The sequence below is a fragment of the Notechis scutatus genome, chromosome 7 (genome assembly GCF_049901735.1).
Source record: "Notechis scutatus isolate UNSWTSFEM ecotype Mainland chromosome 7, rNotScu1.2, whole genome shotgun sequence".
Lineage (NCBI taxonomy): Eukaryota > Metazoa > Chordata > Lepidosauria > Squamata > Elapidae > Notechis > Notechis scutatus.
In genome coordinates, this window is record NC_142015.1 from 24,434,280 (window position 1) to 24,449,205 (window position 14,926).

At 40.6% G+C, this 14,926-nt stretch overlaps 1 protein-coding gene across 6 annotated transcripts in view; it reads right to left on the reverse strand.

Moving 5' to 3' along the window:
* Positions 1 to 1,083: 1,083 nt before the first annotated feature.
* ARHGEF12 (Rho guanine nucleotide exchange factor 12) overlaps positions 1,084 to 14,926 on the reverse strand; it is a 61,735-nt gene continuing 47,892 nt past the window's right edge. For 4 of the 6 annotated variants that reach the window (XM_087970150.1, XM_087970149.1, XM_087970151.1 and 1 more), the window contains 14 exons: positions 14,703 to 14,828; positions 13,344 to 13,458; positions 12,753 to 12,853; positions 12,496 to 12,573; positions 11,825 to 11,900; positions 11,359 to 11,526; positions 9,752 to 9,839; positions 9,050 to 9,139; positions 8,805 to 8,884; positions 7,547 to 7,759; positions 6,616 to 7,083; positions 5,588 to 5,895; positions 3,064 to 3,144; positions 2,334 to 2,461 (listed from right to left, as the gene is read on the reverse strand). In XM_087970150.1, the coding sequence (XP_087826276.1) occupies positions 2,456 to 2,461; positions 3,064 to 3,144; positions 5,588 to 5,895; positions 6,616 to 7,083; positions 7,547 to 7,759; positions 8,805 to 8,884; positions 9,050 to 9,139; positions 9,752 to 9,839; positions 11,359 to 11,526; positions 11,825 to 11,900; positions 12,496 to 12,573; positions 12,753 to 12,853; positions 13,344 to 13,458; positions 14,703 to 14,828 (1,998 nt within the window). In that variant the 3' untranslated portion in view covers positions 2,334 to 2,455. Of the gene's footprint in view, positions 2,286 to 2,333; positions 2,462 to 3,063; positions 3,145 to 5,587; positions 5,896 to 6,615; positions 7,084 to 7,546; positions 7,760 to 8,804; positions 8,885 to 9,049; positions 9,140 to 9,751; positions 9,840 to 11,358; positions 11,527 to 11,824; positions 11,901 to 12,495; positions 12,574 to 12,752; positions 12,854 to 13,343; positions 13,459 to 14,702; positions 14,829 to 14,926 lie in introns of those variants that run through there. The other 2 variants (XM_026681916.2, XM_026681915.2) reach the window with 1 other exon arrangement.

The window sequence follows — 14,926 nt, forward strand, 5'->3', positions numbered from 1 at the left end:
TCTTTTTTCAGGATGCTGAAGCACTGCGTGGCAGAGGTATGGCAGAGGATCAGACACTGGTCTTGCCACAAGATCTGTAAAGAGTGGCATCCAAACATCCCCAAGAATTTACCAATTTCTGGGCTCCTTCACCTACTTATATTGAGGGAAAGGTCTACATCTGGATCTGACTTCCTATGGCTCCACAGATGAGGAACTGAAGCATGGGAAGGTGAAAATGCCAGGGTTCAGGGACCAAAGTAAAAAATGTATTTGTTAAACTTCTTCGCTGCCCATCTCGCCTGGAAGTGACCAAAATGCTTACCCCTTTGAAAATAGGGAAATACTTTTAAAAAAACAGGGTTAGCTATAATATGGGTCTGATCTTCTGAAAAATAAATTTCCACTTGGAGAATTGCTTGGAATTTTAGGAGGGAGAAGTTTAGAACTGAGAATCTGCCGGCTGGCCCTGATAACAAGGAGCTGAAAAGAATCCCTTTTGAGTATTTGGTAGCTTCAGACCCAAATTACTTCGTGACCCAGATAAAATAGGAAGTTTCCTGCCTTCAATATGCACCAGTACATCGATTGGAAATATTAGGGAAGGGGGGGGGGGAATTCAACAATAGTTCCTGCTCTTACAGCTCTTCCCTGTAAGTTGGAAATGGATCTGGCTTCCTGGCAATGGGGAAATTAATTAATGGAGCATATTCTACGATATTCACGCTGAAAGTAAGAAGAAGAAGAAGAAACTCCAGACTTTACAGGGCATTCAGCGTGGTTTTAAAACATTGAAGGGATTTCTAGAATTGGGCATGTTTAGATCTGGCTTGCCAGAAAAAAAGAAAAGACCTAAGGATTGGACAGCTGGTACAGGGAGAAAGGTTTTTCGAGTGAGATGTATCCTGCATGAAAACAAACTACTCAGAGTAGACAACCCCACCCAGGGACTTCATTATCTACATCAATGCTATAAAGCAGGGGTGTCCAACCTTGGCAACTTTAAGACTTGTGGACTTCAACTCTCAGAATTCCTCAGCCAGCAAAGCTGGCTGAGGAATTCTGAGAGTTGAAGTCCACAAGTCTTAAAGTTGCCAAGGTTGGACACCCCTGCTATAAAGCTTGAAAAGGCCCAGCTCCATCAGGATATCAGCCCTGCATTGAGATTATTATACCCAGAGGTGGTATCTGTTCCTGATTCTTCTACTGCAGATGTTCCTAGTGTGATTTCAGAGCGTTTTTTGCATAAAAAGAAAAAAAAAATCCCAGCACTATTCCAAGCTAGGTCTCGCTCAGTCTACTACCCACACCGGTCAGTAAGGCACACTTCTGGACACTGAACAATTCTGGCCCCTACCTTCCAACATAGTGGCTATCTTCTGCAGCAGTTACACTGCACAGTTCATTAGAAACACGGCGGCCTCAGAAATTTCTGACAAATGTATCGCTTTCTCTTGACTGGCAAAATACCTCCGCTCCCACTCCAGGCTACAAATATCGAGCTATTGCTTTCAAAAGGAAGTCACAATAAAACCAGTACCTGGGCAGGGAACACAGCTCCCAAATTCTGATCCTTATCTCTCTTTAATTCAACACAGGAAAAACAAAGAGAAATTTGGCTGCCAGTTTGAAATCCTTCCCTGGCTATGTAGTGTACACAGAATTGCACAAGAAGAAAGGCCGTCTGCATGCTGCTAGATTTCGCTCCCCCCACAAAACTCCTTCTGAGGAACATTGTTGGCAGAATCCAGGGGGAAAATCACACACACACACACACACACACACACACACACACACCTCAGTTCAGAAGAAGGGTTCAGGAGAGGAAGAGAGATGCTGGGAACCTAGCAAACTGGCACTATCATTTTTTTTAAAAAAGCAAAATAAAATACAAATTAAAGTGTGCTTTCAGTACACGGAATGAAGTCAAATAAATACATTGATTTTTTTTTTAATGTATAGATACATTTTTATATCCTACACCCAGAACTTTATACATTTGGTTTCTTCTTTCTGTTCCTCTTTTTTTCCTCTGTTTGGAATCAAAAAGAATTTCTGGTAGCAAGAGGAGGGGAACTAAAATCACCCCACCCTCTCCCTGAAAGGCTAGTGCAGACACCTCAAAGGAAAAACTGCCCCCTTCTCCACTATGTGGAGTCCCCCACCCCCCTCGCCTGAAGGGTCCATTGAAAGAGGCCTAAGGCCAAGAGAGTCCAGGCAGAGGCCGGCTGAGGCTAGCAGAGGCTGACTCAAGGCAGAAGGTTCCATCCAATCTCCAGACTGGCAAGCAGGTGATTAACTTTTATCTGAGGACAAAAATAGAAACAGAAAAAAAAGTGCTGAAAAGAAAACCACCAAGAATCTTCTCAATCATGCAGGTTATCCCAAAGGTGCTTTTCCAAAAGGCAACTGGATTTTCTTGTGGTTTTTTTTTTTTCCCTTTGAAAGCATTTTGCTTCTCATCCAAGAAGCTTCTTCAGTTCTGAGAACTGAACAGATAAACCATTTTTACTGATTTCTAAAATTGTATCAAAATTCTGAACCTGGAAAGATTTTGGAACCATTCCTCCCCCCAAGCTGGTTCTTTAGAATGCAATTGTTCCATTAATTAAGGGGTGGTGCAACCCTTTCCAAGCTGAGATAGATTAAACTTGGCCTTTAAATGGCATGCCAAGGACATCTCTCCACAAATTAAATGTAATTTTGTTTGATTAACATTTAAATAAGATGAAATGTTGCCACCCTGTTTATCCCTGACGCAATGTATTTAATAATGCCCAATATAAAAATGTGGCAACAAGGGCTTTTGGGAGTCCTAGACTGGGCATCTTTGTTTAGACAGGGACACAAGTAGACGTTAGCAAAAGGGAAAATGCTGAGCGAAGAGGACACCAGGCCAGAAACGCGCAATCAGCAACACTAGGCATTGATTCATAATGTTTTGTAACCGGTTTAAAAAAAAAAAAAGTGTCATGAAAACTGAAGAATTCAACAAGCACCACTCAGTCGCTTCCCTTGGAGCTAAATCCTGCAAATCATTAACACGTTGCTTTCCTATCAGCTCAGCTATTAGAGGAATAGGACAGGCCTACCTGAATGCTCATCTGTGGTGATGGAGCCAGAGAGCCTATGCTGAAGAAGAGCGGCGTAGTTTTCCTCCACCTCCTGAAAAACACAATCCACCATACACCCTTGAAGAGATTCTGATGAACTACCATGGCGAAGTACTCTAGAGCAGGGGTCCCCAACCACGTCCACGGACGGTACCGTCCGTGGAACAAATCCTACCGGGCCGCTGGTTTGCTGGGCGCCGCCATCTTGTTTTGATGAAAAAGTGCTTCAGTGAGCTTTTCCGGTAGAAAGCCATTTCTACCGGAAAAGCTCACTGAAGCGCTGCCGCCATCTTGTTTTGATGAAAAGTGGAAAGCCATTTCTACCCGGAAAGCTCACTGAAGCAACGCGCCGCCATCTTGTTTAGATGAAAGTGCTTCCGTGAGCTCACCGGAAGCACTTTTTCATCAAACAGATGGCGGCACCAGCTGATGCCGGTACCGGGCGCAGCACCCAGCTGATGCCGGTACCGGCCACGGCATAAAAGGTTGGGGACCACTGCTTAGGCAGAGGTCTCCAACCTTGCAACTTTAAGACTTGTGGACTTCAACTCCCAGAATTCTCAGCCAGCAGAGCTGGCTGGAGAATTCTGGGAGTTGAAGTCCACAAGTCTTAAAGTTGCCAAGGTTGGAGACCTCTGCTCTAGAGAGAAACACTGTGGCCCAAAAACGCTGCTTGAAAGGGGATGTAGACTGCCAAAAACTCTCCAGAGGAAGGAGAGATTGCAAGGTTATCCACATGTACTTTGTACAGCATATTCTCCCTCCCTCCCTCTCTGTGAGCAGACAGCAGGAACTGCACTTTTTTTTTGTCACTGGCTGGGAATCAGGACTTCATTGTGCTTATAGTAGCTAATATTGCCAACATGGACTTTAAATTCAATCAAGGCTCGTCTTTTCATCACTTCGGATTCAATTTTTCCCCAGTGACTTTTTTTTTTTTTTTTTAAAAAGACAGAACTTTCAGGTTGGCAAGTTTTATTGAAATCACTAGGTGAGTTTCCTTCAGTCCTTTAAGTAATGTTTACCTACACAAGTTTAAAGATTTGAATAAAAAAAATGGGGTGGGGGGGGAATAAGCAGCAAAACGATGATTATTGTTGCTCAGAGGGGCTTGGTTTAAGCCTCTGAAGCTAATTGAAAAGATCCTTTTTCAGGGGAAAATCCTTTGTTATATAGTGTGAAGCTAATAAAGACAACTTCGAAGGCTGGACACTAGAGAGCACAAAACGGCTACCTTAAAATAAATGTTTGATGTTTGAGTGCAGAACACAAATTCTTAAACCCAAAGTTAGGCAGGAATCTGTTTATAAGGTGGCAACCAACTCTTCCATTCAGGACACTACGCTCTCATCAAATCTGTCTGATTTTAGGACTGTCGGCTCTGCTAGATTCCTCTAAATAAAATATTGACTCTTCTCTTCTTGAGCCTCTGAGACTTTAATAGGGTTTTGTTTAATTTTGACTCAAGAAGTTTCAACACCTTGGCTCTGATAAAACAACATCGATTGCAACCTTTACATTTAGTCTTCTAAGCTTTAAACCCAGCCAGCAAAGGGACAGACATAATTTTATATATATATATATATATATATATATATATATATATATATATATATATATATATATATATATATATATATATATATATATATAAGATCTTACGCGGGAGAAACCCGAATAACCAAAGATCCACATACAAATACCCACGAGAACCTCAGAAAACATATATATATATATATATTCTTAAGTTTACGCGGTACTTACATGTATGGTATTCAGCTTTGTTCGGGTATTTTCCCATGTCATTATAGTTGTGCTTTTAAAGTTGTAGCAACGTTTCGGCAGAATCTCATCTGCCATCATCAGGCTTCTGTATTGTGTTCGTCATATATATATATATATATATATATATATATATATATATATATATATATATATATATATATATACACATTATATATACATTATATATACATTATATATATATATATATATATATATATATATATATATATATATAATGTATATATATATATAATGTATATATATATATATATATATATATATATATATATATATATATATATATATATATATATATAAAAGAACTACAATGACGTGGGAAAATACCCAACCAAGCCGAACACCATACATGTGTACCGAAACTTGAAAACTTAAGAAAACATTATATATATATATATATATATATATATATATATATATATATATATATATATATATATATATATATATATATTCTGGAGAACATTTGTTTATAGCGCAGAACTGAACATTAGTTTGAAAAGATACTGTGAAAACCAGTCAGGAAGATAAACACACCTCTCTGGATGACTTATTCCCCACAAGCCTCTTAAATCTCCAGTTCTCTAAAATGTAGCCATTTATATATATATATGTGTGTGTGTGTGTGCGCGTGCATGCATGTATGTATGTATGCATATAAAAGATACTCCATTTACACGAGAACACGCTACCTTCAAATGCTGAAGGCTGGCCTCTATGTTCTGGATGTAACACATCATCAGGGTGCGCGACTCGACAGAGAAGGACGTTCTTAACGCTTCTGAACTGGATTCCTTGGCAGCTTGCCAGTGGGAGGCTAGCAATTCCTCTGTAAATGGTGAGCTGGCGGTAACTGGCTGGCCATCCCGAGACCTGGGTTGTTGGTGGGCAGAGTCCATTGTGCTTCTGTCTGCAGTGCACTGTAGAACGAGCGAAGTTACCTCTTCGTCGGTGGAGCTCTCCTGTACTGTGCCATATCCATCAAGGATCAAATAATTTCCTACAAAGAGAACAACCTTAATGCCTCCATAAATGGCTTGGGGGAGCATATAACCCAATCTATCTGTGTCTGTGTGTCTCATGGAAACTTCCTCTCTCAACCCTTCTGTTATGAAGTTGTACCACTGCCAACTAGTTCCTGCCACATTTTGCCCTTACTCTGGAAGAGAGGTGGCACTTATGCTAAATGGAAAAAATGTGCAATTTCTTAAAAGCATGTGGCATGTAGGGGAACTGGCAATCTGAATGGGATTTCGGGTGGACAGAAGGAGAGTATACAGATTAATATATATACAGATTAAAGGACCCTTTAAGTCATCTAGTCCAACCCCCCGCCCAAGCAAACCCTACACCATTTCTGACATATGGCAGTCCAGTCTCTTCTTGAAAGCTTCCAGTGATGAAGCTCTAATTGGATTTAATCAGTCTTTTATTGACCCAAAAGATCAGAGGGAAAAGGTCCAAGACAAGACAGCCAATGGCTGGAATCCGACACCAGACCTCCTAATCCTATTTCTTATTTCTCTCCCAATGCATTTCAAACATATCCAGAGAAACTCTGATTACCAGGAACACGCTTAATGAGAGAATTCAGCATTTAGCAGATACTCTTGGGTTTTGTCGTGGCTCAGAAGCGCTCCATCATCCTTCCCAACAACACCCAGGAGCTTTGACAACTCACTGGTCTGTTTCAGCTTTGTATCCTGCTGGATGGACTCACCTGAGATCCGTAGCTGCACCTCTTCCGTCTCTTTCCCATCTCCTACATCACCTTCGGATGGGTTCTCATCGGTGTGAGCTTCCTGAGCATCAAAAAAGTGCTCCCCACCCTCCTCAGCAGCACTGGTTCCTCCTTCCAGTTCCTTGGCTGGGGGCTCTGGGTTTGTTCTCAAGGGGTCCATCAACTGCCCGCTAGGCGACACAGCCTCCCCTGGTGAGACCAATTCGTTTGAAGGCCATTTGTCACAACTAAGTTCAAAGTCATTTGCTTTTGTCCCCGTGGGTGTCCTTCCAGGCCCAGAGAGGGCATTGTCGTCGTTATCTGAGAACTGGAGTCCTCTCTTGACAATGTTCTCCTCAGGGGCCCCTGGCAGGTCTCTTCTATGGTCAGAAAAAGGATGCCAGTCTTCAAGGGACACTTGTTCAGACATGCCAAGCTGCTGCATCAGTAACTTCTTCAATAAACCCACTGGAAAGGAAATGCGAGAGCATCAGAGTCGAGTCCTGCCAAGTATTCTCTCTTCTTGACGGCCTCGGTCAAGAGGCAGGAGCCCAAAGCCCTTGGGAAGGAGCCACTGGCTCTCGCTGCTTTCGCCCTAGAAGCTGGAAGCCAGAAGCCAGATGTCTCCAATCTGGCACTAACTCCCATCAGCCTTCAGTTGAATAGCCAGGGGTCAGGAGTTAGGAGCTGCAGTCCAAGTCGCCTTTCACTTTGTTTAGGGAAAGCTCAGGCAAAGTGGAAGACATATATACACACAACACATGGTGTTATTATTGGAATACAGTCATAGGCTGATAATCTGATTTTCTTTTACTCTTATCTTTGAAAGGCAGGTTATCTTCATTGGTTCAAGGGGCAACAGATACCTCTAAACCCATCAGACAAAATTTCTACCCAGGCCTTACAGATTCATGCCCCTTCAACTACTTACAGTTTCTTAGTGCATCCAATGCCCATCGATTTTCTGAAGCTTGGAATGAGAGCTCTGGACTACTTTGGCTGTAATGTTCTGGTGACTCTTTGATCAATAAGTCCGCTGGCAGTTTTTCTCCAAACTGCTTGTTGGCTTCCAGAAGTTCTTCCTCTTCTGACTTCTCAGACATGGTTACTGAAGGAGACGAAGTCTTCAGCCCCAAATCTTTATCTAACAAACAAACCAAACGACAAAACGAATGCAAGAGTTTAAAAGAAAGCGTAAACTTGAGTTAAGTATGTGACATTCTCTTTGTCTCTTAGTTTGAATCTTAGCTCTTCTTTTGGAGTGACAGCTCAAACCGCAGAACTTACAATTAGACAGCTACCTATTTATGGACTTCCAAAACTTTGGAGGCAGGGCATGTGTGATGACCCGGGATGTGGCACAAAGGCAACACAGTCAGATAATCAATAAGAGTCCCTTTATTATCTCCAACTTTGCCCCTAATGTCCAGGTTACCTTCTGGGCTGGAGAAAAAACTCTCCCAGGAACAGCTTTTGACTGCAGAAAATTCAGTCCAAAACAGGGTAAACACAAACTGTAACTTAAAGTCCAAACAAGCCAAACTGAAATAATTAGTTTGGCAGGGCAGGAGAAGGAATTTCAGACTTGAAAGCACGGCAAAACTCACAGAGTTGGGAAGACATCAGGAACACAGATAAGCCACAACAATATAAGATAAAGTCAGTTTGCTCCCAACAGCTTGCCTTTTTTATAAACTGTGTTCCCAGCTGCAGCTAATTAAGGGAATCAGGGCCCTTTCCTCCCCCATAAACCACACAACCCACATTGCTTTCTTTTCCGTTCCTCCCTGCGTGCCCTAGGATGAAGAGGGTGTGGGCCTGGGTCTTCCTCTGAATTCCCTCTCCCTTGTTCTACCGCTCCTCTTCTCTGCCCAGCCAGACTTTGCCCTTCCCCAGTTTCCTCCACAGCCAATGGAGCCACGCTCCCACTCCCTGTCAGCTGTTCGTTTTCCTCCTTGGATTCAGACTCCGACAGGGGCATGACAGCATGTTATGTAAAACAGAATACCAAAAAATATTAATGTACCATTGAGTATTAAGTATCTTGATGAAAGAAGTGAAACGTATCTGCAGAATTCTGTACCATACCCTGTCTAAGGTAATTTTCCAGAAAGGCTCATTTCAATTAAGAAAGACTTTAAGCTCTCCAGAATAATCAGAAGTGCATTGAAATCTGCCCTAGTTTTTACCTGGACTTTGCTTGCTGCTATCTGGGCTAGTCTGTTCTTCCTTCAATTTAGGCTGGTCATCTTCTTCCTCGTGGTCTTCCCTGCAAGCCAAAGAAGGAAAACAAATCAACCACTGTGGAATCCTCACTCATAAGCTGTGTCTTTTTAAAATGCAGATCCTGCTTAGTTGCAGGCTACCTGTGGAATTAAACACTCATCAATATTTCTTTTTGTTCATACATATGTTGTTGTTTTTTTCAACTTACTCGCATGGTCCTGATTGTGGCAATGGAATTACATTTCTGCCTCTTCCAACTTTGACGTTTCCTGCCATCTGTACTATGAGGTCTTGCCATCTATAGTAATGCAGATATAAAGAAATTTGTCCAAAATAAATCTTCTTCTATCTCCTGCAGATGGACACAAGCTCTATTCCTGTCAGCACTCCATTTAAGGTATTGTGTCTTTTTCTACGTCTGTGTAGCCTTTGTGCAATGAGGGTGCTTAGGTTGCTTTGAAGTACCTTTTCTGCTTGAAATTGAATAGGGTCTTATTCCCAATTTTCATACTTTGGGTGCTTTTCTTGAATTAACTGAGATTTAAAACTTTTGCAGAACAGTGTCCTTGATGACAGATGAGCCTGTTTGTAACTTAATAAAGACTACAAATATTTTCTATGACATGTTTTGAGAAGCCCTGCTGTTGATTAATATGTTATTAATCCAGGTTGACTTTAAATGTGGAATACTACATGGACCTCAACTTTGTTTCTTGGTTAAATCTCCTCCATGCTCCATTTTTATTGGCAGGAGAGAAAGATGACATAGTGGGAGGAAGAATCCTCAAATAGTTCTATTAAAAAACACCTACAACTTCTAGAAGGAGGCTCCTTCACAGATTTGGATCACAAGATTTATTTCCCTCTTTAACAAGTGATAAATAGTCTGCATTTTCCCAAGACGACTTACACTGTCTTTTCAGAAACTGTCTGTGCCACCAGTTCATAAATCTGGGCTCCATTTTCCGACATGGAAATGACAAAGAATGCTTTATTATCTGGAGAAACAAAGAACAAGTTAAAGCTGATAGAACCTCTATCTTCTTTTGATTTACTACAATTCAGCTTTGTATATCAGATATGGTTGAGAAGAAGACAGTAATTTTTGCAGCAACTACATGAGTTTAGAACAGGCCTATAGTTCTCTGCTCAAGTGTGACTCTTAACACTGTAGTTCCTACATCAATCCTTGGTCGAATAAACACTAGCACAGGTGTCATGATTGATGTGGGCAATTTTGCATTAAGGATTGTCGAACAGGTGAATAGGAAGTGCTATACAGTTCACTTCTATTTGTATAAAGTTCTATGAAAAAGTTAGTCCTTCCATTTTTGTCACTAATCAATATCAGAGCTCCTTATGGATAATAATAATATAAATTAAGTGCTTTAAATATCTAAGACTGATTATGTTTTAATCCTCTAGAAACCAAATAGCTGAAATTAGCCATTGCTTTAATCTTAGCCCAAAGGAATGCAGCAGCAATTCTCACACTTTACCTCTCACAGGTCAGAGGTTTAATTACAGCATCTATTATGCTATTTGCTGGAAAATCAATTACACAACTTCTGTATGGAACCTAATTAGGCTTTTTTCCCCAAACTGGGCCCTTACAAAGGAGAGCAATTAGGAATATATATACTTAAATGAAGGTTAGAGACTAAAAGCCACGTTTTTAAGAGCAGTCAATTCTGGCAAGCACTTTTATTTAATTGGATTCTAACAGGGCTACTTCTATTAAGTATAAATATACCAGGTAGCAGAATGCCACAAGATTACCCTCCTGTGGCCTTTCCCCAGAAAAATCTCAAGTGCAGCAGACTGGAGATACAGATAACCAACAAGATGGTAACCAAACTACATGGATTTTACTATAGCCCTGTTTGCAGCCCCGTGTGCACGGGCTGAACCATTGTCTTGTTGTGTTACCGATTTGTGTTTCAACTTTAATTAACAGACATCGGGGGTTTCTTGAGTTTCATTATCCCAAACTAGATAACATAATCTGGTGCTCTAATGATGTTACCTAGTTTGGGCAATGAAATGTCTACAAGAAAACAGCCAAACTCAGAGATAATACCAAGGATCCTCATTTCAACTCTGAGCTACAAATATTCTCCTTTATTGGTAATAGACACTTGGTCTGATATGCTCCTCTGAAGGATCACTAGGCATCCAGGATATGGAAACAGCAATCCATTCCATTACCTCTACCAACTGATACGAGGCTGTTACTGGAGAATACACTTCTCTGGATCGACCAGATATAATGACATCCATACAGCCTGAAAAGTTCCAGTTTTGACTCAACTGCTCAGAGAGCATTCTGTCAGAAAGCAAAGGTCAGCTAGATGCTTGAGAGGAGCATCAAGGTTCTTCTTAATGAGCAAAGATTTTCAACCTGCTATTCTTCCCTGAATCCCATCCTTATACCCAAGGGCAATGATTGGATTAGACAGCACCATTTTTTTTCAAAACAGTGTTAGATCCGCAATATACATTCTCAGTCCTACTAACCTGTAGCCACTTGGCGAACCAAAACGGTGTTCAGTTTAATAACAGGGCTAAATGTGTGCTTGCTATCAGCTGTATTAGCCAGGATCTTGCTGTGACATCTCAACACCAGTCTGTCATCTTGCTTCTGCAACAATACCAGAATATCTTCCAAGAGCAACGTATAGAGATCTGCAGTGGTAAAGAGAAAAACAGAAATGGGCTATTATTTCTACTTTGTAGTTATCGAAGGCTGCATCCCAAGCAGAAGCAATAATAAGCCATAAAATTTCTCAGCCAGGCACACATTTTAGACCCATCTGTAATTCTGAGAACCAGCTTGAAAACCACTGCTGCCTTTATTATCTTCCAACCCATTTCAAAATACTCATTGCTTAATTAATTAGCTCTAAGGAAATGACATAACATCTTCAAGTAATTTCCCCCAATGTCCTATCAGTCTCAAGGAAAATAACAGGTAACAACGTACCAATCATTTTGTCACGATTCACCTTCCAAGTCAGAGGCCCTTCATGAATCATTTTTTTCTTCGTTAGATCTAAATTCTACCAAAAAAGAGCAAAATGTATTTATACATATTTATCCATTTTGATTGGCAGATCCTTGGTGTTTTGTTGCATTTATTGTATTTTACTTCCTGACAGGTGTTTTAGTATGGAACTACTTTTCTGGTCACGACTTGTAAAATTCAATTTATCAGAAGGATATTGCAAATTTGAGGAACCAATATCAGATATCTTTTAATATCTATTCATCTTATTTGTTCACAGAAAAAGGCAGAGTGATTTTGATTACCTCACTTCCTAATTATCATAGGTAGGTCGTTTTGCACTAAAGAATTCTAACCTGAGAAAAGGGACAGGAATTCCCTTTCAAGCCTCCCTTTCTAGGCAACAATTCTCATTTTATATAGCCTGATCCAGCTTGTTGATAAATCCAGGTCCATCTGTGTCCTGAGCAAAACTGGCCCCAAATGTGGTGAGTTATGTAAAATTTTCCATTCGTTTTGCTTTGCGGTATCTCAAAGTCCAAATACCGGAGGCAATAAAATTGGGTAGAAAGAGAAGCAGAAAGAACTACAAAGTACATCTGTGAATGCTTATCGGATTTCAGGATCCCTCTCCTCTTTCTTCCACTCACCCTGAATTCATCCAGCAGAGGACCCTCCACCTGCTTCAGGTAGGACAAATCAAGCCGCCGCTGGTAGTCCTCCAAACGCTGATGAGAAAAGACAAGCTCAGGTCAGCTGAAGGCAAGCAACAATTAAGTCATTCTGGGATCCCTTTAAAACAAAGGATAGACAGAGACGCCTTCTCATTGATAAACCCATAAACCCACCACGCAGCCAATAGTCCCTTCAGCTTTTGAAAACCCGAGTTGCATTTGCCTCTTCTTACCTGCTTGTTCTCGGCTTCTTTGACAGCTTGGTTCACAAAATTGAGAATCTGGCGACAGTGATCTGCTGCTTTCTTCACTTTTTCCTTCTCTAAAGGTTGCTCTAAAGTATGAAACGGGTGAAAAGTGAAACAATAATAATGAAACACATAACCGCGCGCGCACACACACATTCATTCTCAAGACGAAATGCACTCTTTTGTCTGACAAAACAGCTAAGACAAAATGTAAACGCCCCACATTTTCAAGCTTCTTTTAAAAAGCAAATTATGAAGCGGAACTTTGTATCAATGCTTTCTGAAATTCATGCATTAATGTTATAGGTAATAAGAATGCAAAAAGGGAGGAATGGCAATGGCAAAAATGAATACAGAATATTTTATCTCATCATTAACAATCTAATTTTTTAAAATCACGACTCATCCTTCATCTGGAGGAAAATAAGGGGATTTCAGAAAGATGAAGCGGTACTGAAATGGGGGCAAATTATTTTTCAACAGAATTTGTTAATTTGGGTTTTATTTTGAACCCAAGTTGTTCTCTGTAACTGCCATATCCCAATGCAGCCACAAACAAAATGGGCTACGTGGTACCTGAGTACTTTGCAATATTATCCAGCAAGAGGGGATACTTGGTGAGCCGTTGCATCTCAGTGGGAATAATATCTTTTAGCTGTAATCGGCGACACAGCGGATTGCTCTCAGCTTCCTAAATGGAAAAAGTGGAAGTGTATATGTAATTTTTATTAAGACCATAATTACCTGAATTGATACAGCCCTATAAACGTTTTAGTGGTTCGCATTTCAGGCTAGAAAATACAAGTTAAGGAACACCAAGATTGAGCAGAAATGAAAACAATCCTATTTTAGTAGGCAATTAGAGGAAAGGTTCAGCGTGAAACCTGCAAACAGATTCCGCTACTCATTATTTCAGACTTAATATGACCAGCTATCAATCTCAGTCGCAGGCTTACAGGAGACAGTAGCTTAGTTTTCTGCATCATGTAAAGAGTACATAATATTTTAGAATCCCAACCAGCGAGCTGAGAAAATTAGCGAAGATCTTTCATAAATCAAGCGAGATACTTGGCATTTATTTTTTTCTCCTTCAGTTTTTTTAAAAACCAGGACACAGCCTCAGAAAGGTGTTTTTTTTAAAGAGCTCAACTTTGAAAATGGAGAACTCCACTTCCTGCAGAGGCTTTGATGTGGGATATTGTCTTCCAGCCTATAAACTGACTCCCAAAAAGCTCACGAAGCTAACAGGAATTTGAATGAGCTACCAGCTCATCACAGAGCATAGCAAAAAAAAAAAAAAAAAGCTCACGCATGGACAGATTAAGTATAGTTCTAATTTGTAAATTACAGGTAGTCCTCGGCTTACGACCAAAATTGAGCCCAAAATTTCTGTGGCTAAACAAGACATTTATTTGTTCAGTGAGTTTTGCACCATTTTAGAACTTTTTTTTTTTTTTGGATACATTTGGTAAGTGAATCACCGCTGTTCTTAAGTGAGTAATATGGTTGCTAAGTCAATCTGGTTTCCCCAGCTGACACTGCTTGTCACAAGGTCGCAAAAAGGGATGACATGATCCAGGGACATGGCGAACATCATTAATATGAGTCAGTTGCCAAGTGTCTGAATTTTGATCGCATGATGATGGGGATGCTGCCACAGTCGTAAAGGTGAAAAATGGTCATAACTCGCTTTTTTTCCAGAGCCATTTTAACTTTGAACAGTCACTAAGTGAACTGCTGTAAGTCAAGGATTACCTGTATAAAAAAGTATAATTTTAATTATCAAAAGTCATCTAGGGCTGCTTCAAGTTGAGAAAAGCAGCATATAAGTTGAATGAATGAATGGATGGATGGAAGGAATGGCTTGTCCTCACCTCTGATCTCCAGCAGCCCTAAAGCAAGGATCAGCTAGATGCCAACCCCCCAAATATTTACCTGGACGAAAATCTGGAAGCGAGAATCCTTCTTTTGCCTTGACTTGATCACCTCAAGAGCAAAAGGCTGGTTGCTACAGAAGGTAGCCGTGGCTTGCTTCAATTTCTCTTCGCCTGCTTCACTGAACTGGGATGAGAATCCACAGGTACAAAATGTAAAAATAATAATAATAATGAACTGCAGGTACAGTGCTAGCATGAACAATTACTTACACAGCAAATGGA